The sequence below is a fragment of the Haemaphysalis longicornis genome, unplaced genomic scaffold (genome assembly GCF_048455015.1).
Source record: "Haemaphysalis longicornis isolate Haplotype H1 unplaced genomic scaffold, Haemaphysalis longicornis Haplotype H1 scaffold_9, whole genome shotgun sequence".
NCBI lineage: Eukaryota > Metazoa > Arthropoda > Arachnida > Ixodida > Ixodidae > Haemaphysalis > Haemaphysalis longicornis.
The window spans coordinates 86,545,499-86,572,887 of NW_027526460.1; the positions used below are offsets into that span (position 1 = coordinate 86,545,499).

General features: G+C 45.4%; 1 protein-coding gene across 2 annotated transcripts; it reads left to right on the top strand.

Moving 5' to 3' along the window:
- The first annotated feature begins 885 nt into the window (after positions 1-885).
- On the top strand, positions 886-25,732 carry LOC144153194 (CAAX prenyl protease 1 homolog). 2 transcript variants are annotated; one of them, XM_077684849.1, is made up of 10 exons: positions 886-1,220; positions 1,294-1,440; positions 4,109-4,192; positions 4,278-4,394; positions 7,031-7,183; positions 8,316-8,457; positions 11,433-11,583; positions 13,011-13,131; positions 13,699-13,842; positions 22,003-25,732. In XM_077684849.1, exons 1-10 carry the CDS (start codon positions 1,038-1,040, stop codon positions 22,219-22,221), a joined length of 1,461 nt encoding a protein of 486 aa, XP_077540975.1. In that variant the 5' UTR covers positions 886-1,037; the 3' UTR covers positions 22,222-25,732. The 2 variants fall into 2 exon arrangements, with proteins under 2 accessions (XP_077540975.1, XP_077540976.1); XM_077684850.1 differs by having other exon boundaries at positions 887-1,220; positions 11,433-11,584; positions 13,015-13,131.
- The last annotated feature ends 1,657 nt before the right edge of the window (positions 25,733-27,389 follow it).

Genomic DNA, 27,389 nt, shown 5'->3' on the forward strand with positions numbered 1-27,389 from the left:
ACAATGAGCAGTTAATCGTTTTTTCAGCTGAACAAACACAACCTCAGACTTAAGCCACGGCGCGTTTGCGGCGCTTTTCAGTGCAAAACTCTCGTAGCATTCCGTGACACCTGGCGACTGGCACTGCCACTTTTAAGTGCTGCGACAACAGTGTTATGCAATGCTTGGCCAAATGGGAGCAGGGGTCGCTCTCGCCCGGCAAGAACTTGAAAGAATCAAAGCTCACTGCCTTTTTTTGCACCTGAATAAAGTTTTGCTTCACTGAATACACCGGGCTTTGGTTACTCGCAGCTGTGGTGCAATTAAAGCTCAATTTCTCGAGTGGTCACTTGTAACAGAATTTTTCGCTGTCCCGCTGGCTTCGTTATAACGGGGGTTACTGTACATTTATTTTACACTTGTATGCTATCCCTCAGTGTTTGTTTCAGAAAAACGTCTGGACAAACTCCGCGAATCGTGCACCGCGTATCAGCGATTTGTGACGTCACAAATTGTAGTGCGGGAAAGTTTATGGGGCGTCGATAATGCTCCCTGCTGCTGCGAGTGGCATATTCGTATTTACGGCCAGCTTTCTTTCAAGCTTTATTGTCCCCTTATCATACATGCACGAGAACACATGCGTGCGCGCGTGCGTGAGGGAAAGAGAAGTTACTTAATGATGTCTGCATCTAGTAACGCAAGTTGCATCCAGTCATGACGGAAGGGCTTTTAAATATTTTTTAGAGTGTTAAAGCAACAAACAAGATACTTCGTGACAAGTTTTTTTTTCTTAAAATTTACATGCATGTCGTATTTTATCAGAGTAACTCTGGTATTTTATGGCGTAGTTTTCATTTGTGCGAGAATAAGCATGAAGTCAAGCCACGCTAAGCCTACCGCCAAGCCACGAACGGTCGTTACCGAAGTCAGCCGAAGTCGGTGCAGTGCGGGCCGGCACCGCGTCACCTTTTGTTTATCTGCCGGCATTTGTTAGCTGTGTGCCGCTTTCCATTTATCTTGGCTGTCTCGGCACATACGCCTGTGCAGCCTTTTTAACAATGTTCACTTTACTAGGTTTCCTTGAGCAGTGCTTAAGAGCACCGTTAGGTGTGGGCCACACCGTAACGCAGTTTGTCGGCTATGCTGTGCTACCGTACTGGACAGAGCGAAACATTTTCGCTTTCGCGTTGTTCATGTCGTGGATGACCTACCTCTGGGAAACATACTTGTCCTACAGACAGGTAAGGTGACGCCCGTCTCTTTGCGCGGTTCCCATGGCCGTCGGCGGTCTCCTGACTGCTGGCTTCATTTCAGTACAAGCTGTGCAAGTCAACAACCCGAGTTCCCCCTGAAGTCAACGCTATTACGGACCAAGATACGTTTTCCAAGGCGAGGCTTTATCAGCTTGACAAAATGAAGTTCGGCTTCTATTCGGGAATCTGGAGTCAGCTGGAGACGACGGTTTGTATTTCTTTTTACCCGCTCCTACTTTCTTGTGCGCCAATGCCGACAGGCATGCCATAAACGCACAATCTCGAACTTCTTATAAGTTTTTTTTTTTTTTTTTTTCATTTGGAGAAGGAACACATTTTTGTGTCGGCCCATAGCAGACGTGCACTCAGCATTGGCAGCAGTGTTTGCACACGTCACCTTTCAAGTCCTCCTGGCTTCATCATTCAGCCAGCTGTGCGAATAGTTTTCGCTCGATGAAACAGTAGTATCTATTTGCACACGTAAGCGCCAATTCCCAAGAGTTAGTAAACGTTCTTTGCGAAGGAGTAAAGTAGCAGGGAAAACATGAACGATAGTGTGTAATATATACATCGACCACTTTGACGTTTTTAATTGCAACGCCGTAACCCCGGTCCTTCCACATCTGCCGAGTCCCACTCGTTCTAATATATTACGAATATTTTACCCTAAAACTAAAAGACTCGGGTCTTTTAAACTAAAAGACCGGTGTGTTGAAAAGAATGCACTAAGCCCCGCCTTTTGCATATAGTTGTACAATTGCCCTCAAGTATAACTGGGATTAAGGTTTAAAATTTGATGGTTGAAGTACACCTGCGCTGTGGAGCGTATCGCAGTGGAGGCCTGTGTACGAGTTTAAACCAACTGGGCTTCTTAAAGTGCGCCAAAATTATGTGCACACCGACCTTTCAAAGATGATAGTCTTTCTGGGGCTACCTAAACTCGAAAATTTTGATCTGTCACGTCGTTCAACCTTCCTTCCAAAATCAGTTCAAAGAGTGGTTCAAAACTACTGGAATGGGTCATGTCCTCATTATTCAGTGCAAAAGAAACCTCTGGTATATTTGAGGCAAATTATCAGTACACAAACAAAAGTAGCGGTGTTCTTTTACTGAAGGACGCACGTTGATCTGGTTTTTACAATAGCAGATAAAAAAACTGTGTTAGAGGTGGTGCCGAGTAGAGGCGAGATAAGAGCAGGCTACTACTGTTGTAAGTACAACAGAAAAGAAAACTTCCAACATGCTGCCATTTTTTGTGTTGTCCCTGTCAAAAATAGACCCTCTGTGGCCCCCAAAATTTAACCCGCACCTCAAGCATAGCAGCACAAAATTCCATAGCCACTACGGTGCCTTGGCGGGTATAATAGAGAGTTATAGCAGAGCAGAGAACCGGTCCCGGCATGGTACCCGGTAAGTGACTGGCACTGGTGTGCATGCGCAGGTGTACCGGGAACCGTACCGGGACCGGATCTCCGCTCTGCTATAACTCTCCAATGAGCGGAATTAGGGGGGGTGTAAGGGCGTTTCGAAATGTGCCATGTTTGCCCAAATAGAACTCCACTCAACCACCCACTTTCACGACATGAAAACAACAAAAAGTGCTGCCATGATATGACTGGACTTGCCATTGACGTGAGTGCAGACCGAGGAAGTCGTTTCAAGATGAAATGTTTATTCACCGCAGTATGGTGTGGCCACCTCATTACCATTAATGGAATTGCATGGCTAAAGCTTAAGGCATGTTTTTAGACGGCTGGCAGTGCTTCTTGTGCCATTGTTTATTATTATTTTTGGGAGGGGGTCTCCGTGTGTTCCCTGTAGCAGTTCTGAATGTGTCTTGACAGCCGCAGTTGCTTGTTTGAAACTTTACTGGTAAACCATGTGTCCACTTTTGCACAGGTGTACCCCCAATTTTAAATTCCCTATTTTGGAGAAAGGGGCCAGTTTAGACATGCCTGTCATGCTACTATGAACATTTTGCGCTCAAATTTCGCCTGAAGCTCACATTTTATAGTCTGTTCTGCTCAACACCAAGATCAGCAACTGCACTTAGTTATTCCGAAATTGGATGAAAACAAGTATTGCGTACGACACCTGCACTAGAAGTGGCCATCTTTGCCGCCTCTTGGAACGGCAGCACCACCTATTAGTGCAAAAATGTTATTCTTGGTGCAAGTCCACAAGAGGGTGAAACATTTTGCTTCAGTGCAATAGACGTTACAGTTTCAACATGTGGTAAAAATGGATTGTTGCTAATGCTGACCCCAGGTGGAGGAATTGTTCTTTGTTCAATTCAGAAAATACTGAGTGTAGTTGCCAATCTTAGCGTTAAGCAAAATAGACCATAAAATGTGAACTTCATAAAAAATGTCATTGTGAAAACACTAGTGGTTTCAGTCAAAGCAGCTTTCCGTGGCCGACTTTGACTTATTGGCGTCTTATTCAGAAGCGGGAACTTATGCGTACGCACAAATGGGCCCTGGACTTACATTCTTTGCCATAGCTTTTAAAAAAGGCCATGTTAAAAGGTTCGGGACCACAAATAATTTGAAGCAAAAGTTTAGCCTTCAAGAGTGGCTCAATTATTTTGACGACATTTAAGTAGGGTGAGCACTTTCTCCAGATCCCAGGTGTACAACTTTTAGTGGCCTCTTAGTTTTTGTCGTGGCATAGAAACTTTTGATAAAGATTGTACATACGTAGAAACTGATTGCTTTATTGAGGCATATATTGAAGGTGGGGCTTACCTTGACCTTAACGTGGGTTTTCGTAGAGTCATGCAGGGATCGTTAGACGAGCAGAAAGTACATTGGAAAGATGCCAACTTTCAGGCAGTGGCACTGTAGCACTGATCCTGCTTTTCCCCTCTCTTGCAGCTTGTGCTGCTGTTCAGTGGGTTCGCCTTCTTCTGGCATCTTTGCGAAAATTGGGCTGCCAAGGCTGGTGTTGCCAACAGTGAGGTAAGACAGTTGGAGGAACTTGTTTGGTGTCTGGTTTGTGGGTGCAGGGGGAGTGCCATGACCTCTTTTGTTTTTTATTTTTCAGCTGGCAACGACATCATTATTCATATTTGGTGGATCCTTGCTGTCTACACTCCTCGACCTTCCGTGGTCGATCTACTACACTTTCGTCATTGAGCAACGTCATGGTTTCAACAATCAGGTGAGACAACTGAATATTTCTTCTTCTTTTTTAAGTGCAGAGCACTGTTGGGCCACGCCTTGTCGTCATAGCTCACTCGCTGGACCCAAGTATCGCTGCACCCAAGTACGGCGTCCTGTCGTAGCTGCTGTCGTCAGGGTGTAACCCAGAGGCTTTGAAAGCCAAGCGTCGACAATGGTCATAAGCGTTCGGAACTCGTGAACCGCTGGCGCTTGTCACACATCTCTCTGTTGTTTAGCGCAAAGAAAACTGCAGGTACATTTGAGGCACAATATATGTAATTAGCCGGCAGCGCCTGCATTCATTTAGTGAGGAACGCTCGTTGGACTGGTTTTTAGGATAGTAAGCAAAAAAAAAGTGGCAATGTAACACTGGCACGTGCGGGCGGAAAAGCAAGCACAAAAAGAACAGAACTCCCGCTGACGCTGTTTCAGGCAGGGGGCACGCAAGCACTGTGGATGTGGGAAGTTTGAATTGCATTGGGTAGTAGCAGTGAGCAGATAACGGCGCTACAGCCCATTATGGCGAATCACTGCTCTGCACTTGACAGCTTTCACATTGAGTGGAACAGCGTTGATTTTTTTTTTTTTTTTTCTTCTTCCTGTTTCTACGAGGTGGTACAAAAATGTTGTCTTGTCGGGAACAAAATAATGCGAGCCAAGCTGATGACTCTTTCATGCTTACTTACATTAGCCCTCCCTGGAATGGAGTGTAGGGGTTTAGTTTTGTTACTATTGTATTTTACATGCGCAGTTGCTTAGTTTGAGAAGAAAAAAAGGCAGAAGTCAACTGTGGAAAGTTGATCTTCAGGCAGCACCCCCTTGGAATTGGAAAGCCTCGTCGGAGTAACAAAGTCCCAACTGTAGAGTGCGGGGGCTTGATGATGGTCAGGGTGCTGCCATCAAAAAACAAACCCTTTCTGGTTGGCTTCACCTTTCGGACGAAAGAGAAAGCCAATCAAAACGGGCACTCAAGAAGGTGACGACGATAGAGTAAAAGTGAAAATAGACCCCCAGCTTGCCCTGGGCACCTTGTGACGTTCTCTTCGTTGTCACGGAAAAATGGAAGAAAAATGGGAAAGGAAAGTGCCAGCTTTGTTTATTTCTCAGCAAACGGGGCTTTGTCGGCCTCCAAGCTAAAGCCGTGACAGGTACGAAATGTGTAATCTTTCGTTTAAAATGACGCATTACTGAGTCTGGTATTAATTGTGGAATTAAGAGGCAGAAACGCAGGTGTGATACAAACTAAAGAATAAGGGGCATGCCCCCTGTCACGTCTTAGCAGTTCTCCAGTTTTTTTTTTTTTTTTTAAATCTTGTTCATTTGTGTGCATTTCTTGCTGATAGTGTTGCGTCTTGCTCAGTAATAACCCTTCTCTCCCCCCACCCCTAACACCTTCAGATTCTTCGGTAATGTGTGTGGCTGTTGGTATTAAAGCGAAGCTTTCTTGGTCTCACTGCTGTTACCTAAAACGCATTGCAGGAAAGCCAACTTTACACAATGGGAGGACAGATGATAATGATGATGGTAATGGCATAAGAAAAAATGCTTCCCATGGTCAGAATCGAACCTGTCCCACGCGTTATGAAGCCAACACCTATTCGGTTGCACCATTCCAACCTGGTCAAAGCGGCTTGCATTTTAAAGTGAATTGGGACTCCTCACTTTGAACGACGACGATGGTTGGGGGTGGGGGGCTCAGCTTTCTCGTGAGGGATTTGTTAGCTGTCGTGTTGAGTTTGGACTTTGACTCGCAGGCAGTTTGCACTTTGGTCATTGACAGTTGTGCTTTGACTCTCGGGCAGCTTGCACTTGATAGTTGGTGCTTGTGTTTTGACTTTCAGGCAGCTTGCACTTTAGGGTTGCCGCCTGTCCGGTTTTTGAGCAGCCGGGCCGGTTTTTCGGCCCTTGTGTCCTTATTATTTTTTTTCCCTTTTTATAAGTGTCAAATCAGCAACTAGGATTAAAAATTTGTGTTGACAAGCTGGTCAAAGCCACGCAAGCAGAGAAAATACGTGGGCGAGATGCAAAAAAGAGCTTTTAGTGGATGAAGTATGATGGGGTTACTCCTCAGTGCAGCACATTCAAAGCAATAACGAAATGTCAGCCACTTTCAGTGCTAATGTTATGTTCATTTCTCTCTAATAAAATGCTACAATAAATGGCATTACATGTTAAAAAACATCCCTTTTTTTTTTCAATACAAATTCAACCATCTATATACCTCCCCTGTAGGCCCTTTTTCTTTTTTTTTTTTTTTTTCGAGGAAAGGTGGCAAAATTGTTGCACTTTGATCTTTGACACTTTGACCTTGATTGCAGCGGCTTTAACGTTGGCAGTTCGCCGTTTGATTTTCGCACGTAAGAAAGCTTCGCGTTTCAACCATCGTCGTCGTTGTCTTTATTTTTTATTTTTTATTTTGTCGACTGCATAATTTTGGAAAAATGCTCAAGTGTTCAGCATGTGATTTCTCCAAATACTGTCAACTCAACATTTGTCATTTTCGGTTGCAACAGAAGTCAGGAGAATGCAGGGCTATTTGGCAAAATAGTACTTAGCATTAGAAATGAGTGCCAAAATGCCAGGAATGGCATCTTTCGCATCATGAATCTGAACTGTGTTCTGTCCTCTCAACAGACAGCAGGGTTCTTTGCAAAGGACCGGGTGAAGAAGTTCTTCCTGATGCAACTCATCATCCTGCCGATTGTCTGCGGCATCGTTCAAATCATCAAGCTGGGTGGCGACTACTTCTTCATTTACCTGTGGTTCTTCACGTTGGTCGTCTCTGTTGTAAGCCCTTCTTCTTCATTTTCACCGCAGTTTGTTTGTGCAAGAATTAGGAGAGCTCTTAGTGAGCGGCAGAAGAGAATACTGTAGCTTGTCTCTCGAGAAATGAAAATGTAACAACAGCATCTTACAATTCAAGTGTCTTTCCAACTTTTGTAGAATTTTTTCACCTTGAACTTGTGGGGGATGAGAAGCATTGGTGCTAGTGTACTTCCCTGGGACATGAAAGGTTTTTGTGCAGTGTGTTAATTTCTTTTTTGTGTTCAGCCTAATTGTGTGTAAAACCGTTTGATCGATTCAGTGATTACACTTCTTTTTCTGCAATAGTAATTGACACGCAGTGGTTGCTAAAGATAAAAAAAATTGATACTCTGGCTTTGTAAGCCCTTATGTGCGATGGCGTAGGAAAATAAGGCTAAACATCGCAAAAAGTAAATTAATACCCCCATCACATGGCAAGCCTAATGGCATTTAGAGCGATTGACATTAGATATGAATGCCATTAGTTTGGCACTATACGAGAATACTGAAATACTGTAGTACGAGAATACTGAATACGAGAATACTGAATACTGAGAATGAGTAGCTTTGACAGCAGTGGTCCATCACTAAACATCGAAATTTAATAATAAACCATAGAGCACTGCTCCTCCCCCCCCCACAGACACACACACACCACTTTTGCGGCATACCTTTTCAGTAACCTTTTCAGTAACCTTTTCAGTAAGGCTTTGCAAAAATGCCTTACAGTATCTGAATTTTTGTGGCCAACTTTAATATCAAGGCATAATTTATCTGTGGCAAGTGAATCTATGTTCAGTAAGCCATGACACTGAGAAAAGGCACACAGTGACATCTGAGTATATATATAACTAGTATAGTACTGTGTACACAGCAGTGTGTCTTGTAATGTTAACTTTTTCCTCCTGGAGTTATCTTCTGACTTCCATGTAAATTTACATAGTGTTCGTTGCCTTTATTTTGCATGTCCATTCTCAGCCGCACTGTGCTCCAGTGATCGCACTACACCATTTCGACACAATGGCTGTGGCAATGTGTGTTTGTTCACATTGTGGCTGCTGTCTCTTCGTTGCCAACATTTTGTTCGCTCTTTGTTCCCCGCCGTTCTTTCCAGCTGATGTCATTCATCTATTCGGACTTCATTGCGCCCCTCTTGGATAAATTCACGCCACTGCCAGAGGGACAGCTCAAGACGAGAATCGAAGAGCTCGCTGCAAGCATAAACTTCCCCCTCAAGAAGCTGTTTGTTGTGGAAGGTAAGTTTTTTTGTTGTTGTTGTGGCACGGTAGGCTACTGACATGTCAATCAACTGTAGGGAGCACTGTTAGACCCCAGACACACGGCAACCTTAATATCATTCCCATCGAATGTCATTCGTTCGACTTAATGCCATTTTCTTGACACGCTGCTGTGTGGCCGAAATTAATGTCAGTTGCAAATGATGGCAGCTGCTATGGGTAGGAACTTGCGTAGAGGAAGCATCTTAGTAAGTGCTTCAATATTTGCGGATACTGAGTAAAAAGAGCTTCAAAACTTTTACTGCACTTTTGAAAGCACATTAAGCACAGTGGCAGCAAAGTATTATATGTAAACACTGCCATCACACCAGCAAGGAGCATATAAACAAACATGGCCACTGGTGCCCACCACACCGGCTGAGTCTGGCCTGGTAGCAAGGTTAGCAGTTTTCTTTTTTATACCTCTATTCAACTTGTTTCATATAAATAAATAAATGACTAAAATATTATACGCATGTAAATATATTACAACGCTACTGACGCTTTATTAATCTGTTTTGGATAGGCATTTCCACCGAGTCTCTGGTGTCGAGATCATACATTTGCTGGCAGAACGCAGTCGAATAAGTTCCGCAAACTCGTTTGGTCCCTAAAGTCATTTTGATTGAATGTCTTTACATATTCTCGGGTGGCAGCAAATAAGCGTCATTTGAAATGAATGACATTCGATGGGAGTGACATTAAATTTGCCATCTGGCAGGGTTATAACGTCGCAATGTTATTATTAATAGCACCTCATGTGTTTGTAACGAGGCACCAAGGATTATTAGATGCCACTGGGACAACTTATCAACTAATGCATCGTACAGTGGCTGTATGTTGCGGTGTTATTTATATTTCCATCCAAGAAGGCAGTGTTTCGTATAAAGTTGGTGATTGCAAGCAGTTGTTCACAGAAGTATTTCGTGCGTGCTAAAAGAGATGCATAAGGTGGAATAAATAAAACAGCCGACCAGCGTGGTGGGCTTCACAGCCTAGCTGTTTCCGGGGCACACTGGAACCTGCAATTTTTGATCAGGGTTGAATTTAACCACGTGCCAGAACTGAACTTCACACAAACAGAGTTCTGTAATAATTTTTTTTCTTTTCACAGTGAAGCCTTTGCTCATTGTGCTTGGTGCTCATGCCTCTGAGGGTTGTGGTGTCACAGGTCTGGAATAAGCAGGCTTCCATAGTAATGTTTGGGGTGGGTAGAAAGTACACTGTTATCTGCTTACGATGAACACACACAGTAACAACACTTAGCTACCAACTCGACGCAAGAGCAGGCTCGTTGTTTTGAGCTTGTTGCTTCTAAGCAGCGGTTGAATGTACTACTTACCATGGGTGATTGGACTGCTGATGAAGATTGCACAACCTTGCCAGCAGGTTTTTGGTATACCGTATTTGCACGAATATAACGTTAATTTTTTTACTGCGATTTGTGCCTCCAAAGCGCCCCTGGCGTTATATTCGGGCTCAAACGTAGCGCGAGCTTCTTTTCTCGCCTTTCTCTCTTCAAATACTTTCGTCCTTGGCACGTGCCTCTTAATATCGTGCCTGGAACGTGAGCCATGAACCCGCTGCACTACACTCGGATTTTTGTTGCCGAAAGCTCGCTGTTCTCGGCGTCAACTTTGGCACCAGCTTCTCTCGAAAACGCCATTAGCTACGTTGGTAGTGGTCACATGACCAGGTGGTCTGGTCCGGAGGCGAGAGCTAACGTGCACGGTGCAGCATTGATTCTTTATTGTGCTTCGATTTGTTCGTACTTGCTTATGCCTTCTGAGCCGCTGCAATGAACAGGCAAAATCAGTAGACCGCCGCGTTAAAGAAACGGGCGATCCTGCTTTCAGAAGAGCAGGGAAATTCAAGTGTGGTGTGGCATCTCGGACTAAGTGAGGCAACCATTCGAGGTTGGAGGAAGTGTCGTGATCGCACCTTCCGAGCCGCACCGACTCGTAAAGCGTTCCGTGGACTCAAGAATGGCTGCTACTGTAAACGTGAGAATGACCTGGCATAATTCGTCCGCGAATGTCGCGGCCAATTTTTGCCTGTAAACACTGAGCTTGTGCAACTCAAAGCCAGAGAGCTTGCACGTGACGCCGGTGGGCCTTGCGATTTCGCATTACTTCGCGTCATAATCGTAATTTTTTTTATTATTTATTTATTTATTTATTATTATTTTTTTTTCTTTTTTTTTTTTTTTTTTTTCATTTTCGGAGGGCCGAAAGTGCCCCCCTTGCAATATATTCAAGGTTTCATTATTTACGTGCAAATACGGTACTTGTGGGTGTTATTTTGGAATAAAAATAAGTTGTGCAGGACATGTTTGAGGGCTCCCCGAATTAACATTACAGGAGAACAGCAGTAAATAACTCTGAAAGGAGTGCGTCAATGGTACCTACATCTAGCATTAATGTGGGAGCTCAGAACTGGCTCTGTTTTTTGGAGTTCTTTGTTTTGCTCATGCTTGCCAAACCTGGCTGTTATGCAACTTGACAAGGGTGCGCGACACGCATATCTTCCTCCTTTCTGCGTGTTTAGAAGGGACAGGAAGTGCCGTCATGTGACCTTGCACTTGCACGAGTGCAGTGGGGCTGTTTTTCATGACTCGCATTGCCTAACTGCTGGTGTCTCTTTGTGTTCCCAGTGGGGCCTTGGTTCATTTCTCAGAGTATGTTCAATGCCCAAGCTTGGCAGGCAAACAGCATAGTATTTGTTTCAGTGTGCATCTGACCGCAGAGCATTGAACTTCTGATTGGGGCAGCACAAATTCCTGGCTGTTAAGGGGGGTGCTGCAGGAATTGTTAGATTACAGCCATCGAGACTGGCTACCTCATGCGGCAAACATCCACACTAAGACAACAGCTCTTGAGCAAAAAAAAAGGGGGAAGAAGCGAGGAATAATAACAGTCGTGCAAAGTTGATCTGCCCGCTGTCCCCCTCCGTAGGTTCGAAGAGGTCGTCGCACAGCAATGCCTACTTCTACGGCCTGTTCAAGGAGAAGAAGATTGTCCTGTTCGACACCCTGCTCGAGAAGGACGAGGTGGCTGAAGGCGAGAACGGCACTGTGGCCCCTGAGGAGGATGCAGCCGAGGCCAAGGTATATGGACGCCACTTTTTTTGTTGTTGTTGCTGCTGCTGCTGTCACAGAACATACCTACGCCTGCCTCCGAGAAAATGTTTTTCTGAATATACGTACATTTTTACATATAGTCGTCGTCATGAACGTACTGAATCCTAGCTAAGCCTGTGGTTATAGTAGTTAGGTCGATAAACAGCATTTGGCAAAGCAAGTACTCATTGCCAGAAGGACGATTGTTCTGGAATGCTTTTTTGTTTGAATAGCTGGACATAATGCCCAGTTTTCCTAGAGTCTGCTCGTAGCATTTTCGCCTAAGGCTGAGCTTCCACAATCATGGGGGTCATGCTATCTGTGGTTCATCACAGCACATATTTTTGGCATAATTTTAAGGCAGAAGTGTTTGCATTGGCACACATCTGGATTTTCCTTTGGGCAAGGTCAATTTTAGTCAAGGGTGCAGTAGAAGTTGTGGTGTCGAAGTATCGTTGAGTATAGTTGTGCGAGTTGTCCCAGGGGAACTGGTCACTCTGGCTAACATTTGGATTTCAATACTCTTTGGCAGCTGTTGTGAAGAAACGTTTATATAAAGTACCACACGCTGCCCCATTGTTTCAATGAGAGAACTATGTGTTCCTGTTGGGATAACCCTTTCTGAACATGAAGATGTTGGAATGCTCAATCAGTGCTGAAAGGCTCTGGTAGGCACACAGACTGCAAGCTATGGCAGAGGAGCTTGTGGTCTGTATATGGGTAAAATGGGGACCCATCTCAAATAATGCAGGTGCTTTTTATCAGTTTACCACGTGGCTTCAAGGGAGTTCACTGCACAAGTGATGCAGTGATGAAGAAATTCTCAGTTTAGTGGCTGGGAACACTTAAAATTAAATGATTTCAAAATAGGGATTAAAAGCGGAGGGTTGTATTTGAACACATTATAACCAACACAGGTCATCTAAGCATCATGGCCATTGCTGGTCTTCTTATTTTATTTTTCTGTAAGGTGTAAAAAAATTAAATTAAGAACACGGCAGCAGTTCATTCTAGCAACAGTGTGAAATCTACTAGGCAGAGGTTGCCAGGTGCATTGTTCAAGCACTCAAAAGAACGCTAACCCTACAACGCACCTTGACATGTTGCGACGTCACAGACCGTAGTGCCGAAAACAGTCCGAGACAAGGAATTCCCATCCTTGTGGTTTTACTGTTCTCCAGATCATAAAACCCACATTTGCACCAAATGTTGCTATGTGCAAACTTGGCATGTTAATCTCTCTTTCAGTCTTTCTCCTCATTGAAATTAAACACAATTCTAGCAAAAATTCTTTTCCCCGGAATGCACTTCTGGGAGCGTGCGATTTAACATTAGAGTGTATTTGCAGCTTGCTTTCCAGTGTCCTTTTTTCCCCACCAATATTCTCCCTCTGTTTCGCACTTTCCCGTGTCCTGCAGGAGAAGAAACCCCGCAAGAAAACTGGTTGCAACGACGACGAAATCCTGGGTGTTCTGGCCCACGAGCTTGGCCACTGGAAGCTCAGTCACGTCATGAAGAACTTCATCATAGGCCAGGTACGTCCGCGACGGGACTTCTTGCTGTCTTTCTACCAACTGTTCCAGCTCTTACCTTTACCGCACGCTATGAATGGGGCATTTTCAGTGCTTCCGTCGTTTGATAATACACTTCGAAATGCAACGACGTGGGGAACACAGCAGCTTGCTCAGCTCACAAGTGGCTTAAACTTTAGCCACGTGCTTACGATACTAGGGCTAGATGGTTGAAAAAAGTATGGCAGAAAATATACTGCAAAAAAGATAAAAATTGGGGTCTCATCCCATCCACTTGTCTTTCTTTGTCCCCATCCTCTTTGTGTGTTTTTTTAAGACTGTGAACCAGTTCGCCCATTATGGAAAAACGTATGTTAAAGGCAGTGCTTCTTCTAAATCACCTCCCTCACTCACCATTTCGTGCTTTTTTTTTTATAGTAGCATTCAGAGAGGTGAAAATTATTGTTTGTAAATTATGTGGTTGCAATCAGTGCCGTTGCATTGGCACTTACGTGTGTTCCGGTGCATATGTGTGCTTGAAAACGAGCGACCTGTGGGATGCGTCCTCCCCTCCTCTCCTGTCCCTTGCAGATCCACCTGTTCTTCTGCTTCCTCATCTTCTCGCTGCTGTACAGTGATGACCGAGTGTACCGGGCATTCGGCTTCTACAACACCAGGCCCGTCCTGATCGGCCTTCTCCTCATCTTCATGTACATCTTCTCCCCCTACAACACGGTGAGCGACTAGCTCCCTCTCTCGCACGTGGTTCTTTCAGATTTCAGCTCGTTGCATCCTGATCTCACACGCGCCGATAAAATCGTTCTAGTTATTATTTTATTCTCTGTAGCTTTGGTTTCCGTACAAAATGCAATCACCTTCTTTTTTTTTTCTCTCTCTTTGTTTTTGTAACTGTCGAAAGTGTGGGAACACACTTGAGTAACACATGAAGAAAAATACCAGGCAGCTTTGCAAAAATTGAAAGTTTGCTCAATGGAAAAGGGGCTTTTCGTTTTCTTCTTCTCTTTTTTTTTCTGCTTGTGTTCTTTTCCAACGCTTTGAAGATATCCATTCTGTAAATACCCTTAGAGCTCTATTACATATAGAGTGCCAAAGCAGGCTTGCGACAACCTTTTGCAAACCCTAAAGGGGCCTATTCAGACAAAATACAAGTTTGTTTTATTATCCGAAAGATTTCGTGTTTTATAGTGCCTCCAGTGCTTGTCTGCCAGCAAACGGTGCTTTATTCACCGAGAAATTAATCAGTTTAGGTTAAAATTTTTATCTTCCTGCCAAATTGTGTGTTTCACGACGTTTGCGATGATGTAAGAAAGACGGGTCTTCAAGCGAATGTTAGTGCGCCGTTTAGTCTGCACCAGACTGGGAACGTCTTGTGTACTGTCAATTTTCCTAGATGGCGCCACCATACTGCACAGTACCACTCTCCGCCTTTGCTTTTTTTTTTTTACCGTAATTGCACCTGGGTTGTTTTTCTTATGTTAGAAAATAATCGTTTCGTGAAACATTGGCTGTGCTCGACAAACAGCCACGTAAGACACCGTCGCTTATGCCAATCGGCCAGTGTCATGTGACGCAACCCCAAAGCGCTGGACTGCTGCGCAGCTGTAACAAGCACAGTGTGCGCAGTACCAACAGCAGCATGCATCGGCGCTTATACGTTGACGTGTGCTTCCATGACTTTTACTGTTTACCCCACCATTCCTACTGCTATGAAATGAATATGCATTACATTTAAGCGCAAACAGCTCATTTGGCAAGCTTATAAGCCCTGCCTAATTTGCTTTTGCCGGCCTCAGCCAATCGCACAGCTGGGCACATATGACATCATAGGTTCTGTTGCGGGAAATGAGCTAGTGGGTCGCATGGTCATTCCCTTTTTTCCTAACTATGTGGCTTATTTGAGCGAAGTTTACATTAAGAATGGTGTCGGGGAGTTTTTGACGAGATAATTTTTCAAATGAACCAAACCTGTGTTTTGTCTGCATGGCCCTTCAAGACCCTTCACTTGCGAAAGCCAGAAATTCCACTGCACACTTGCAGGGAAGCTGTGAACGTCCCAAGTAATGTACTGCAGTCTGAATATACTACAGTTAAACTTCGATGTAACGAAGCTGGTAAAATTCGTAATTTACTTCGTTACATTGAAATTTCGCTGCATTGAAATTTGCGGTTATTAATGAAGTGTTCATCCCGTGAAGCGTTTCTTGCAAAAGAAAACGTGGCGTGCATACACGGCTGGCACACTGTTTCTGTTTCTATCAGAGCTTAATCGTCTACGTGGGCATCAGCGTGAACCGCATGGAGCGTTTTCTCCCCGCAAAAATGCGCCCCTCATCAACTTGCACAAGCAGTTTGTCGCCTCCGTACACAGTATTTTTTTCTGCAGGAATTTGCAATGGTTTTCTATCGGAAAACGTTAAAAACTCACAGAATATTATAACATGTGCAACCCAACGTTGTCATTTTTGAAACAAAACTGTCTCGGGGACAATTTTATGCCGGTTTTTTATTAAATGATCAATCAGTTAAACCTTTACAAACAGCATGACCTTGGGGGTCCTGGAAAATTATGCCATCAGTAAGCATTTTCCCCCTGAAACTGACGGGAGCGTTAAAATCCTTGGCTCTCGGGCTGTTTTGGAGCAGTTTGGCACAATTTTTGCAATTTTCAAGCTTTTGGAGCAGCCTGGCGCAGGAAAACGCCCCGCAAGCCACAGGCGCACTGACGCAGCCGTGGAGACCACCCGCGCGATGTGGGTAGCTCCAGCGACCGCTCCTAACCGCTCGCTGAAACGCAACTCGACGGGCAAACGAAAGGGGCATGCGAGAAAAAAAGTGGATAACATGGGCGAAATTTTCACTGTAAAACATCACATGCGCCGCTTACGAAAGCGCCCATCAAGTATCCTCCGCAGCTGTAAGCCTAATCGTCTGGCCAGCCGGCATCCCCGAGTGCTTCGAAGCTCCCGCCATAGGGTGCGCGCCTCCCCATTGGCGAAACTGGTCAGGCTCCTCCCACTGCCGCCTGCAGCGCGAGTCACTTCCTGGCTGAGACCAGGGTCCTTCAATGCTTCGGACTCTGCTGAGACCATGGCTGAGACAGAAACCGTCACCGGCGTGCAATCACGGACGCGGGTGTGAAAAAAACGAGCACACAAGGGTCATAAAGATTCACAAATGCTTGCTGGAACGATGTCCCTTTCCAGCTCCCATGGCTGCTCAATAAAAATGTTTTTACCACCACCACGATGAAACCCAACAAGCAGGAGCGAACTTGAACGAAGGGCAAAGCAGCGGCATGCGGCGGCGGCGGCCCCGCCAGAGGCGATTAGGCTTACCACTGCGGAGGATATTTGATGGGTGCTTTTGTAAGCGGCGCGTATGATGTTTTACTGTGAAAATTTTGCTCACGTTATCCACCTTTTTTTTTCTCACATTTGCCCCTCGAGTTGCGTTTCATTGAGCAGTTAGAAGCGGTCGCTGGAGGTACCCACATTGCGCGGGTGGTCTCCGCGAATGCGTCAGCATGCCTGTGGCTTGCGGGGCGTGTTTTGCGTTTTTGAGGGGAGAAAATGGTCCGTGCGGTTCACGCTGATGCCCATGTAGACGATTGAGCTCCGACAGAAACAGTGCGCCAGCCGTGTATGCACGCCACGCAGTTTGTAAGCAAGTGGTTCGCTCAGACTCCATGGCTCACTGCATCCGTGGCATTGGGCGGCCCGTGTTGCCGCGTTTTATTGAGACCCCCTTTTGGCGCTTGCATGTCCCAAAATGTACCTCTACAACCTAAATTTAGTGCCTAGTTCTTCACAAAACTTCGTTACATTGAAATTCCCCCAAACGGGACTTCGTAACACAGAGGGTGAAAATACATGGTGTGCATAGACTTGAAGTTACGAAAAATTCCGTGGTTCGTTACATTGAGGGTTTCGTTACATTGAAGTTCGTTACATCAAGGTTGAACTTGTACATACGGAATCATTTTTTATGAACTTGAAAGGAGTTGAGGGCCCTGTTAAAGCTGCCGCGGTGGCTCAGTGCTTGTATTGTGCTGCCACGCCCAAGGACGCAGATTAGATACCAGCCATGGAGCCGTTGTTCTGATGGAAGTGAAAAAGAAAATGCCCATGTGTTGAGATTTCGGCACGTTCACACGTTAGAGATCCCCAGGTGTTCGAAATTAGTCAGGAGCCCTTTACTATGGCCCGCCTCGTAGCCAAGGTAGCTTCATCTTGTGCCCCTTACCGTCCCCCTTCCCCACCCTCTTTTTTAGTCTTTCTTGGGGTAGTTCAATGCGAAAATTCTGTCTGGCTGTCACTCAATTCAGCTGACCCACCAGATAGCGAAAGAACACTTGATGAAGAGGTACATGTGCGCAAAATCTTTTCAAGCTTCCAAAACCAGTAGCATGTGTCTTGCTTTCAAGACTGTTGAGCAGAAAGAGAACATAGGGCATATTTGAGGCAAAGTAAATAAGGCACAGTAGCAGCACAATAAATTTAAAAATTGTTGGGTATCGATTTTCGTGGCACAGCGGAACCCCAATGATATGTCGCTCGGACTTATGACGACCCGCTCCTTACAACGGATCACTGTAGTCCCGGCAAACTCCCCATAGAAACAATGCATCAAAAACCCTGATGATATGACGCTCGGATGCACTTGATACGACGGACCCTGGCGGGGATAAACCAGAATTTTTCTCATCTTTTACACCGCTTTGCCGCCTTCTTTATTCAGGGGTGAGACAGCTGCGCATATTGCGCACTTTTGATACAAACCTGCTTTCCTGCGCCAGGCTGCTCCAAAAGCTCGAAAATTGGAAAAATTGCGCCAAACTGCTCCAAAACAGTCTGAGAGCCAAGGATTTTAACGCTCCCGCCAGTTTCAGTGGGGAAAAATGCTTACTGAAGGCATAATTTTCCAGCACCCCCAAGGTGATCCTGTTTGTAAAGGTTTAATTGATTGACCATTCAATAAAAAAAAACGCATAAAATTGTCCCGAAGATAGTTTTTTCGAAGGTCACCATGTCGGGTTGCACATGTTATATTCTGTGAGTTTTTTTAAAGTTTTCCCATGGGAAACAATTGCAAAGTCCTGTAGAAAAAATACGTATTACTAGTGAAAATTGATGAAAAGACGGCAATTTTCGGAGCGCCGTATCTCCAGAACGACATTACTGGGCGCTGCCATCTTGGTGTGGTGAATATTGGAAAACATGGCCGCCGGGCGAAGCAGCCGAAGCAGTTGCTCGTTGTTCAGGCAGAGTGCTCTGTGCCGATTTCTACTGTGGTTTTGGTTATGGGGGTGGCTGGGTTTTCATTTAGTCGTTTGATCTGTTGAGGGAAGTTGCGTGACTCGAACGGGAGTTCATCAAAAACAACGTGGGACCCGTGAATTCGCCGTGTTTCGGCCTCGAGTGAGAGGCGCGGTGCGTGCTTGAAGTGAAATTTCAGACTCATTGCGGTGTTATAATAAAACGCTGAGTTATTGCTGCCTTTGACAGCAAGCTTGCGAGTGGCGGAAATGGGACGATCGACACTGCAGAAGTGGCGCGGCGCAGGTTACATCGCCGCAAAATGTTCAAGCAGTGGCCGATAGCGGGACGGGCTATTATTGCACGCTAGTAATAATGGTTTATCTACCTGAAGTGAAATTTAATGCCAAGAGGGAGCTGGCTAAGCATACCACCGTTATTAAAATTGCGATCGTAGTGAATGCGCACCATGGGGATTGAAATGGGAGGGCTGGTGGGGTGCGAAGATTGTCACCTCGCTTTGCGCAACTTTTGCCATGCCTCTACAATTGTGTGTAAAGCTGAGTCTGGGATTACAAAAATAATAATTTCAGCGTTCACATGATAATGAAAATGCCTTACGATTGCTTAGTTTTTCGATTCGATGTTTTCAACGGCACTCCATGCTATCTATGCATAGAGCCCAAGAATTTATAAATGGCTTGTAAAAAGAGTACAGTTCGTGCCTTGTGATACTCTAATAGGAAAAACTTCATTGAAAGGCTGTTTCAGTGTTATGTACGTTCAAAACCCATTAAAAAGTGCACTCCCTCGAGTAGCCAAAGATTTCATTTTTAGGCTCCTAAGGTGACATAGTGAATGTCTGCTCCAAATCAAGGTTCTTCTGCTCCAAAATCGAGATTTCGCTGCTCCAAAAACTGCTCCCAAATCTGATTCAGCTGTCTCACCCCTGTTTATTCTTTACCTCCGTTTGGCACTTCTTGATGTGCAAAGGTCCACAGGTAGGCCAGATCACTTGCTAGAGCGACGCAAGCAAGCAGGCAGGTATTGGCTGGAAGGAGTTAACCTTTATTGGTGTTTTTCAAACTTGCGTTGTCGCTCCATTCCTTTCCTTCTCACTTTTTTCATTGCCGGCTGGAAATATCGTTGCGAGGCACAGGACTGGTGGGCTAGTGCCAGTGCCAGGCGGCATAGGAATTGTGTGGTGCGCAGCGCATGGCTGGCAACCTGTCGCAGACTCTGTGAAAGGAGGAGGCACAAAATGGGCGTTCTTTTCTTTAGAAACTTTATATTTTGTAAAGGTTTTGCAAATTATAAATTATGCAAGAGCGCACTAAATGTAGTAGTTTAAACAAGTTTTTAGCCCACCTATCGCATGACACCGTTTACTAGGCCGGTATCATTTATCAGTACCCCGATCATACACCACCCCGGTCATACGACGCTGTTGCGCTATCCCATGAAAGTCGTAGTGTCGGGGTTTCAGTGTAGTAAGGATAGAAAAAAAAACATGACAAAATGTCAAATATGACGAGACAAATGTGAACACACAAAAAAGATGTCTCCTCGAGCTATTCAAGGAACCGTGGAAACAAAGGGTCCCAACAGATGCCATGCTAGCAATGCGAACTCATGAAAATTGAATCTAATTGAGTGCAAACATCAATTCGCAGTCATCACTGGAGGAGGAAGAGGGAAGGGAGGGAAAGGGGAGATGCAGTTTTTTGCGAGGGGCAGCAGAAGGCTATTGTCTTTCTACAACATTTAGATTAGAGAGAGAGAGAGAGGGTTTACCAGGAGCGTTGATCCGAAGAACATGTAGAAGTGGCTCCCTAGTGTCACTAGGTAAGGGTAGAGAGTATCGGCACTCTTTTCCCCTATTGTTTTGCGGTGCCACCATGATCATTTGTCCGTTCGCATCACCTGACATTTGTTTACACTGCGATGTTTCATGGGTGCCGCCTATTTGTTACTCATGCTTTTTAGTCGGTTAACTCGGGTAGGCTTAGCTTTCCCTCCCTACTGCGCGGCTGCGCTAAACTGGCGTCGTTACAAACGTAAATCAAAGATACCTTGCTTCACATCATAACAGTTGCAGAAGTGTGTCCACAGATGCCGTTTTGCTTCGTCTTCGGGAATGTTGTTAACAAACGACGCAGTCAAAGTCAGCAGCGTGGCCGTAGACGCCGCAATCTGGCAACACGGATAAACACCAAAATGGCCGCCGTTGCTCACATGCGTGCCTCAGTGGCAGGTACTCTGAAGGCTTATTTAGTGACTCCATGGCTCCTTATACACGGGAATGCATGTGTCATTTTGGCTGCAGCTGCCCTGCTGATGAGGACGGGCAGGTCAGGGAGGAAAGGGCTACACAGCGATGTCTCCCACTGTTCTTGGGGGTGGGGAGAAGGGAATAGCAATGGCAGCAATCCTGGAGTAAGTTTACGTGTCCAATTTCCCAACATTACGCTTGTTAACTTGGTTATGGGGTTTAACGTGCCGAACCTACACCTGGGCTCTGCGGTACGCCGAGACTCCCCCTCGATTGCGGCGAGCGAAGCCTCTTCAGAAGTGACAAGCGCCGTTTGAAATAGCATGCAAGCGTCTGAGTGACGCCTGGCTAGGCGTCACTCAGACGGGCCTTCACTTCGCCTCGTCTGGCAATCATGACCATCTCATATTCTCTTCTCTCACGGGATCTTGGCTTGAAATACACACTCGCTGAGCGGCACCTGTGTCGAGTAGTCCTCGTTGCCGAGGCTCGCCCCACCCAACGCGATTTACGGGTTGTTTATCAACAGCAGCTTGCGGCAGATATGAGAGCACAAGGTCGGTTTGGTCAGCTAACCACTGCAGTAAGTACCCTGGACCTTTCACAAAGTTCGAACCGGGCGCGGTAACGCTTTACCGATGGCAACATCCGCAAGCAGAGTATGGGCCGCTTAACCACCTGCAGTGCATCTTGTTCCTTTTGCCGATTCCTGCCGGGGATATTGCTTGCAGAAGCGTGGGCATTCACTGTGGTAGATTTTTGCGCACCAGTGTTAGTTGTGTACCAATGCTTTTCCAAAATGAAACTGAAAGCTTGATGGCAGGTTGAAGTGCGGGGAAAGCAGCGTGTCTCGTACTGCATAAAAGCTGTAGTCTGTGTTCGCAACTTTTGTGACGTCAAGAAACGTAGTACCCGAAAGCGTACGGGGTGTCGGCACCTTTTTTCGCGTTTCTGTCATTTCCTGCCGTATGAAACAACTGCGAGTTGCGAGGATGGTATATTTAGGTTCTTGGCACCCGTAATCTAAAGAGATGCAGGCCAACCTGTTTCCACACTCTAGTGCCCATTTGAAAGTGCTGCTCTGGGGCGGTATTCTCGTAACTGTCCCTTTTGAAAACGTCCCTTTTGAGTCTCTTTCATCGTGACGTACTTCCAGTTAAGCAATGGGCGTTGACAGTAGGTTTGCCGCGCTTGCGTTACGTCACTTCCGGTAGTTTGCTTTTAGCCAATCAGGGCTCACCAAAAGGGACACTTTTCAAAGGGACGCAAAAGGGACAAAACTTGAGAATACCGCCCCTGGTGTGTTCAATCCCACGTTTACTGTCCCTCTCCTCCCACTTCTTGCAGCTGCTGGACTTTTTCATGACAGCGCTGAGCCGGCGCTTCGAGTTCCAGGCGGACGCCTTTGCTCGGGGCATGCACCGGGCTTCGTGGCTGCGGAGCGCACTCATCAAGCTCAACAGGGACAACCTCAGCTTTCCCGTCCACGACTGGCTCTACTCGGCCTGGCACCACTCGCACCCCTCCGTCCTCGAGCGTATCCGGGCATTGGGCAAGATTGACTAGGCTGCTGACCCCGCGCTGCAGGCACACAACCAAATTTCAACGGTCCGCGCGGGTGGGGGAGGGGATTTACTTTTCCATGTGGCCGTCATTGCAGGGTTTTGTAAACAGTGGGTTGACTCGCGCTAATTCAAACTCCTTGGTGGTGCTGATTTTTGATAGTGTTACTTGGAGCCTCGTTTATTTGCATTTTTTTTTTTTTAATTTGGAGCAAAATTACCCGGTTGTAATGCGAAAAGGCCGAAGCGTTGATTGAGCAAAAAAAGCCAGCGTCTGCAATGTCTATAGGAGTGAAATGGAACCTAAATTGCCAGTGCTGTGAATGCAGGTATGTATGTGCCGGCGTGCGCATGCCTGCAGGTTTGCATTGGCCTTGTCCTGCAGCACAGTAGGTAGTCACCAGAGAGCCATGGCGCTCGGCGCTTCTGTTCCATGGCAGCGCCCACAATACTGGCCCATCCATTCAGCACCACACCATTTCTAGAATGCTTACTTGTACTTCAATGCTTTTACATTACAAATCAGAAGAAGTGTTCAGTTGTCCTCGAAGTTTGTTTTTTACGCTTCCTTGCACACAAGCCCAACTTTTAGCAGACCTAAACTTTTATTGGTGCTAAACCTCTGAAATGCATTTGTCCTTCAATGGGTATTCTCCAATTTCGTATCTCAGTTTAAAAAACCAAAAATTCTTTACTGCTTCGTTAAAACATGCAAATTCACAACACTTGGTCGCTGCCAAGGTGGAAAGGTCTTACCCAACTCCTTGGTATAGAACTTCTCGAGCCACCAGTGGGTCTGTATGTGAGTTCAGTTTTGACCACCAGTGATAGGTCTTGTCAGGTTGTCTTATTTTTTTGCTCATTATTCTTGCTGCAACACCGCAGTGGTGTTGGCTGGTTTGCAATGTCATCTTGTAGACCTTCCCAAGACACGCTCAAGTCTGGCGTAGTCTGGCATATTGGCAGCCGCTTCGTCTGTTCAAAGGCCAGACAACGTGCTGTCGAGTTATTTATCACTCATTGTTCATACCTTCTCGTCACTGTCACGGAGTGCTTTTCGCGCACAGAGTTGTAAAAAAAGTGCTGGCATCAGTCGGGAATGCGTAGTTCTGAGCTGTGCAGGTTTTTTGGGTAGCTTGGTGTATTTTTTTCTGCTTCAGAGCTGTATTTCCCCCGTAAACATACGACCACGTACCGTAATTTCGCGGATCCGGCCAACAGTAACGATTGGAAAATCTGAAGGGTGAATTTGGGGCTTGGCTAAAACAAAAACTGTGCCCCGCACTGTCATCACGGGCATACTATTTGAATTCTTCGACTTTCTGTGCTCTAGCTGGCGCATTGTTGAAAGCAAAAATAATCTGTAAAAAGTAAAATAAGAAGTGACCGTTTACTGTTCAGTCTTGAACACTGCACTGTCTGATCTTCGTAACAAGCACGTTAGCCTACAATAAGTGCAGCGGATTTGTCTTGCTGTAGAGCAGTATGATTTTTTTTAAAATTTTTTTTTTCATCCAGTAATGTGCTTTTGTGTGTAGGAAAAAAAATAAGTTTTTTAGTTAATAGCACATGTGTTTTCTGAATCAACACAATCTAATTGAACTCTGAAAGTTTACGTTCCATGGTCAATAGCGTAGAGAATGTGCATTCAGTTTTTTTTTCTAGTGGGTGCAACAGAGGCAGTGCCGGTTATGTGCAGGGGTGGCTTAAACGCACGAAAATATGGGAAAATCAGTTCATGACTGCAATCGGTCCTGCCAGTCTTTCATTTCCAACACTTCCGGTTGTGGTTCCCTCAACATTTCTGGAGGAGTCAAGAAAGTGCAGGGATTAACTGGAAGGGCTCCACGAATTGGGTGTCTTCGAAATGCATTAAAAACTTCGTGAGCCAGCTAACATTTTAGGATTTGTTTGAATTGGCCCATGGAACGAATCATCAGTGGTTGTCATCGCGAATCGGCTGTATGGTTCGTGGCGTGGTGGTTATGAATTCGCAACACTGAATAGATGAATATGGCTGAAGCTCAAATCATTTTTATTATCTTAGTTTCCAGTGCTCGGGTGTATGTAAAAAACTAAGATATCTAAATAAAAAAAACAAGGGTATCTGTGTGAAATTATCTTCGTAATTGTTTAGAAATAGGGTAAAGCTAAACAGGGTCTGTACACCGCATGTTTTTCACCACTGGTTTCAGCAGTCTCAGAAAACAGAAGTATTGGGTGCATCATTTTTATGTGAAAGTCGGGATGGACTTAACAGGGTGCCTGAAGCCCTGTTCCTTGTGGTTTTTCCAATTTGTAAAGAAGGCATGTAATTCCCTTTAGGAACACAGCTCACCTTCAAACATTCCCGCTGTCCAGAAAGTGCACTGATCTTTCGTGAGGATGTAGTCAAGAAACCTGTGTATTGCATCGATCTTTTATGAGAAGGTGGTTAAGGAGGCCACGTGTTGAATATTCTTATTGGCGTTTTTGTTGCTGCGCTAAACAAAGAGAAATTCACAGTTTTGTGTGGCAGTATGACCACAGTATTTTCGTGAATGTGTTTGACTTTTTTTTTTTTTGTAAAAAAGCTGTGCAGTGTTTATGGGTGCTTTTAGTTTCTAACTGAGAAGCAGTTAGAAGCACGAGAGTTTTATCCCAAGTGTATATTTTACGCATTGCGTGCCATGGAACGAATGCTCTACAAAAATGGGTCGTGCGATTTTAGACGGCAGACACCCTACATACACGGTCAAATCCCGCCATTGTCTTAGCCTGTAATGGCGCAGTGTTTTAAATGCAACATTTCTTTCAGCGAGTTCTTTGGACAGTGCTTGGTTTGTGTTTTTTATGGCTCACCAAACTTAGGTAGTCCGTGGCGTCGCCTGTGCTGCACAGTGCAAGCTTTACTGCCGGAAAATAAACCAAGAGTCAGTGGCGGGAAATTGAACCGAGTCATTGTGTGTTACGCGTGGGAGCACTGCCAATTCACCACCCACATTCTGGGTGGTTCTAACACGTCCAGAGGACAAAAAGCTGGTTGGCACAAAGCGGAGAGAATCATTTATCAAGTTTCACAGCTAAATATACCAAAAAAGCCACTGAGCGTTGTTTTGTATTCAGTTATACTCAGCTCTGCCGTGTGCACAAGTATGAAATGAAACTGTTTCAACGTCATGTACATAAGTCTATTAGAAATGGCCAAGTATATGGCTCGACAAGCAAATACAGTCGAATCTTGTTAGCTGAAACTGGCTTAATTTGACCTGATGTTTTGGCCTTGTCAGTCTCACTCAAATAGCAGAATAGTCAGAGTAATTCAGGGGATTTGTCGAAACAAGCAGAGTGGGTTCAGTAGCTTCTCGTTTGTGAGAGTGCCGGCACCTGCTATTGTGGCATGTTGTAGCACACGAGTGGCTTGGCAAACATTCCCGGTTAATGCTTTTTGCCTGCTTGGTTTTGTGTTTAACTGGCACCATTGCAAGTCATGAATTTTGACAAAAGCAGCAACATTAAAGGCACACTGAATTAAACTTGTGGCTGTGTTGTGCAGTTCAACCTGTGTTAATTCATTATCCAACTATGTAGCCTAAGTCCGGAGCCTTTGTTCCTCTATAACGGGTGTCGGAAAAGAAAAGCCTTGTGCAATCTGCGACGAGCGTGTGAACTAGGTACTGTAATGGCCGCAGGCTGGTTTGCAGTGTGTTTTCATGCCATCTCGGCCTTCCAAATTTTAATTTTTCCCTGTCTTGGGGTTCGTACCAGCTTTTTGTTTGTTCACGCACAATAATTGCAGGTTAAGCATGCCAGCAATCGTCTCAATTTAGCCCTTCAGACTTGTAAGTTGTCCAGAAGGACGGGCATTGGGTGAGTTGGCTTCATGCGTGGTGGCGAAGCAGTGCCGTTTTGAACACACAAGGAAGAGGGAACAGGCAAGACAGCAGCATGCAACTAGGGTTGCCACCTGGCCGGTTTTTGACTGGCCCGACCGGTATGTTAGACAGCGGGCCGGTTGCCGGTCCATACCTAAAACCGGCCATCATTGGCTGGTTTTTTGGCCATCGTGCCGCGATTATGATCGTTTTGGCATTTATAAGCGTCAATTCAGTGACTACGACAATAAATATGTCCCGACAAGCTGCGCAAAGACGCGTGAGCAAAGAAAATACGTCACGTGTTTCCAGAAAATCACGTTTAGGTTTCCTTTTTAGACACTCTTAAGCACTTTCTGCGCAAATTTTATGTTGATTTTTCACTAGGAAAACTCTACAACAACGGGCATTGCATGGCAAAAAACACGTGGCGTCTGTTTTGCAACACAAATTCAACCTTCTATAACCCCCCCCCCCCCCCCTCCTCTTCACCCCCGGAGGGCCGGAAAGGTGGCAACCCTACGTGCGACTTTAAAATCAGTTTTGAGTGGTTGCCCCGTTGCCTGGTTGTGAACGCGTCATCTTCCTCCTGTGTTTGTTTAAAGCTACTATGTTTTGCCACCTTGTCATAGCCATCATCAATTAATCAATGGGGAAAGGAATTGGGCAGGAGGGGGGGAAACAGCGCTCTTGACACGCTTCTAACTTGGAAATGCATGTGAGCTGGCCAACAAATTCATGTTGTGAACCTTTTAAACCTCATTCGAAGCAGCTGTCGTTCTCGAATAAAGCAGAGTTTGAAGCAAAGTTTCAGTTTGTCAGGGCTAAATTAATGGTACTGTGCTTGGCCAACTTTTCAGTCATGTTTGAAGTGGGCATGCACTTAAGAAGAAGAGGTCGTTGTGCAAGTTGGTATTCCTAAAATGAAACCTTCAGTAAAACCTCGTGGGTGGTTCAGGGTTCATTTATCAGCAAAATAACCCTTCGCTGTTTGAACTCAGCGGAGATGTCGATGAAGCAGGAGACCAGAAGGTGAAGACGGAGATATAAAGTATAAAAAAGAAACTTTACATTAATGGCCAACTGCACTCAACTGTTTTTTGTCCAAATTTGATCCAAATAACTAGTCTGTGCTCTTAAAATCACCATGGCGAAATCCTTAGTTTCGTAATCACAGAGCACGCTAGATGCCGTCGTTCAAAGTGCCTCCGAGCAGATGACGTTTGCACCTGGCGGAGAGTCACCGAAGGAAGTTCCGAAAGGCTTGTGACGAAGGTTGGGGAACCTGTCTTGTGCAGCTCGCGCTTCTCCGGCGACT

Bases quoted from the DNA above. Each gene is read 5' to 3' on its own strand.
- LOC144153194 (XM_077684849.1), top strand. From the start codon at position 1,038: ATGTTCACTTTACTAGGTTTCCTTGAGCAGTGCTTAAGAGCACCGTTA. The intron at 1,221-1,293 runs GTAAGGTGACGC...GCTTCATTTCAG, and splicing joins CATACTTGTCCTACAGACAG to TACAAGCTGTGCAAGTCAAC. The intron at 4,395-7,030 runs GTGAGACAACTG...TCCTCTCAACAG, and splicing joins GTCATGGTTTCAACAATCAG to ACAGCAGGGTTCTTTGCAAA.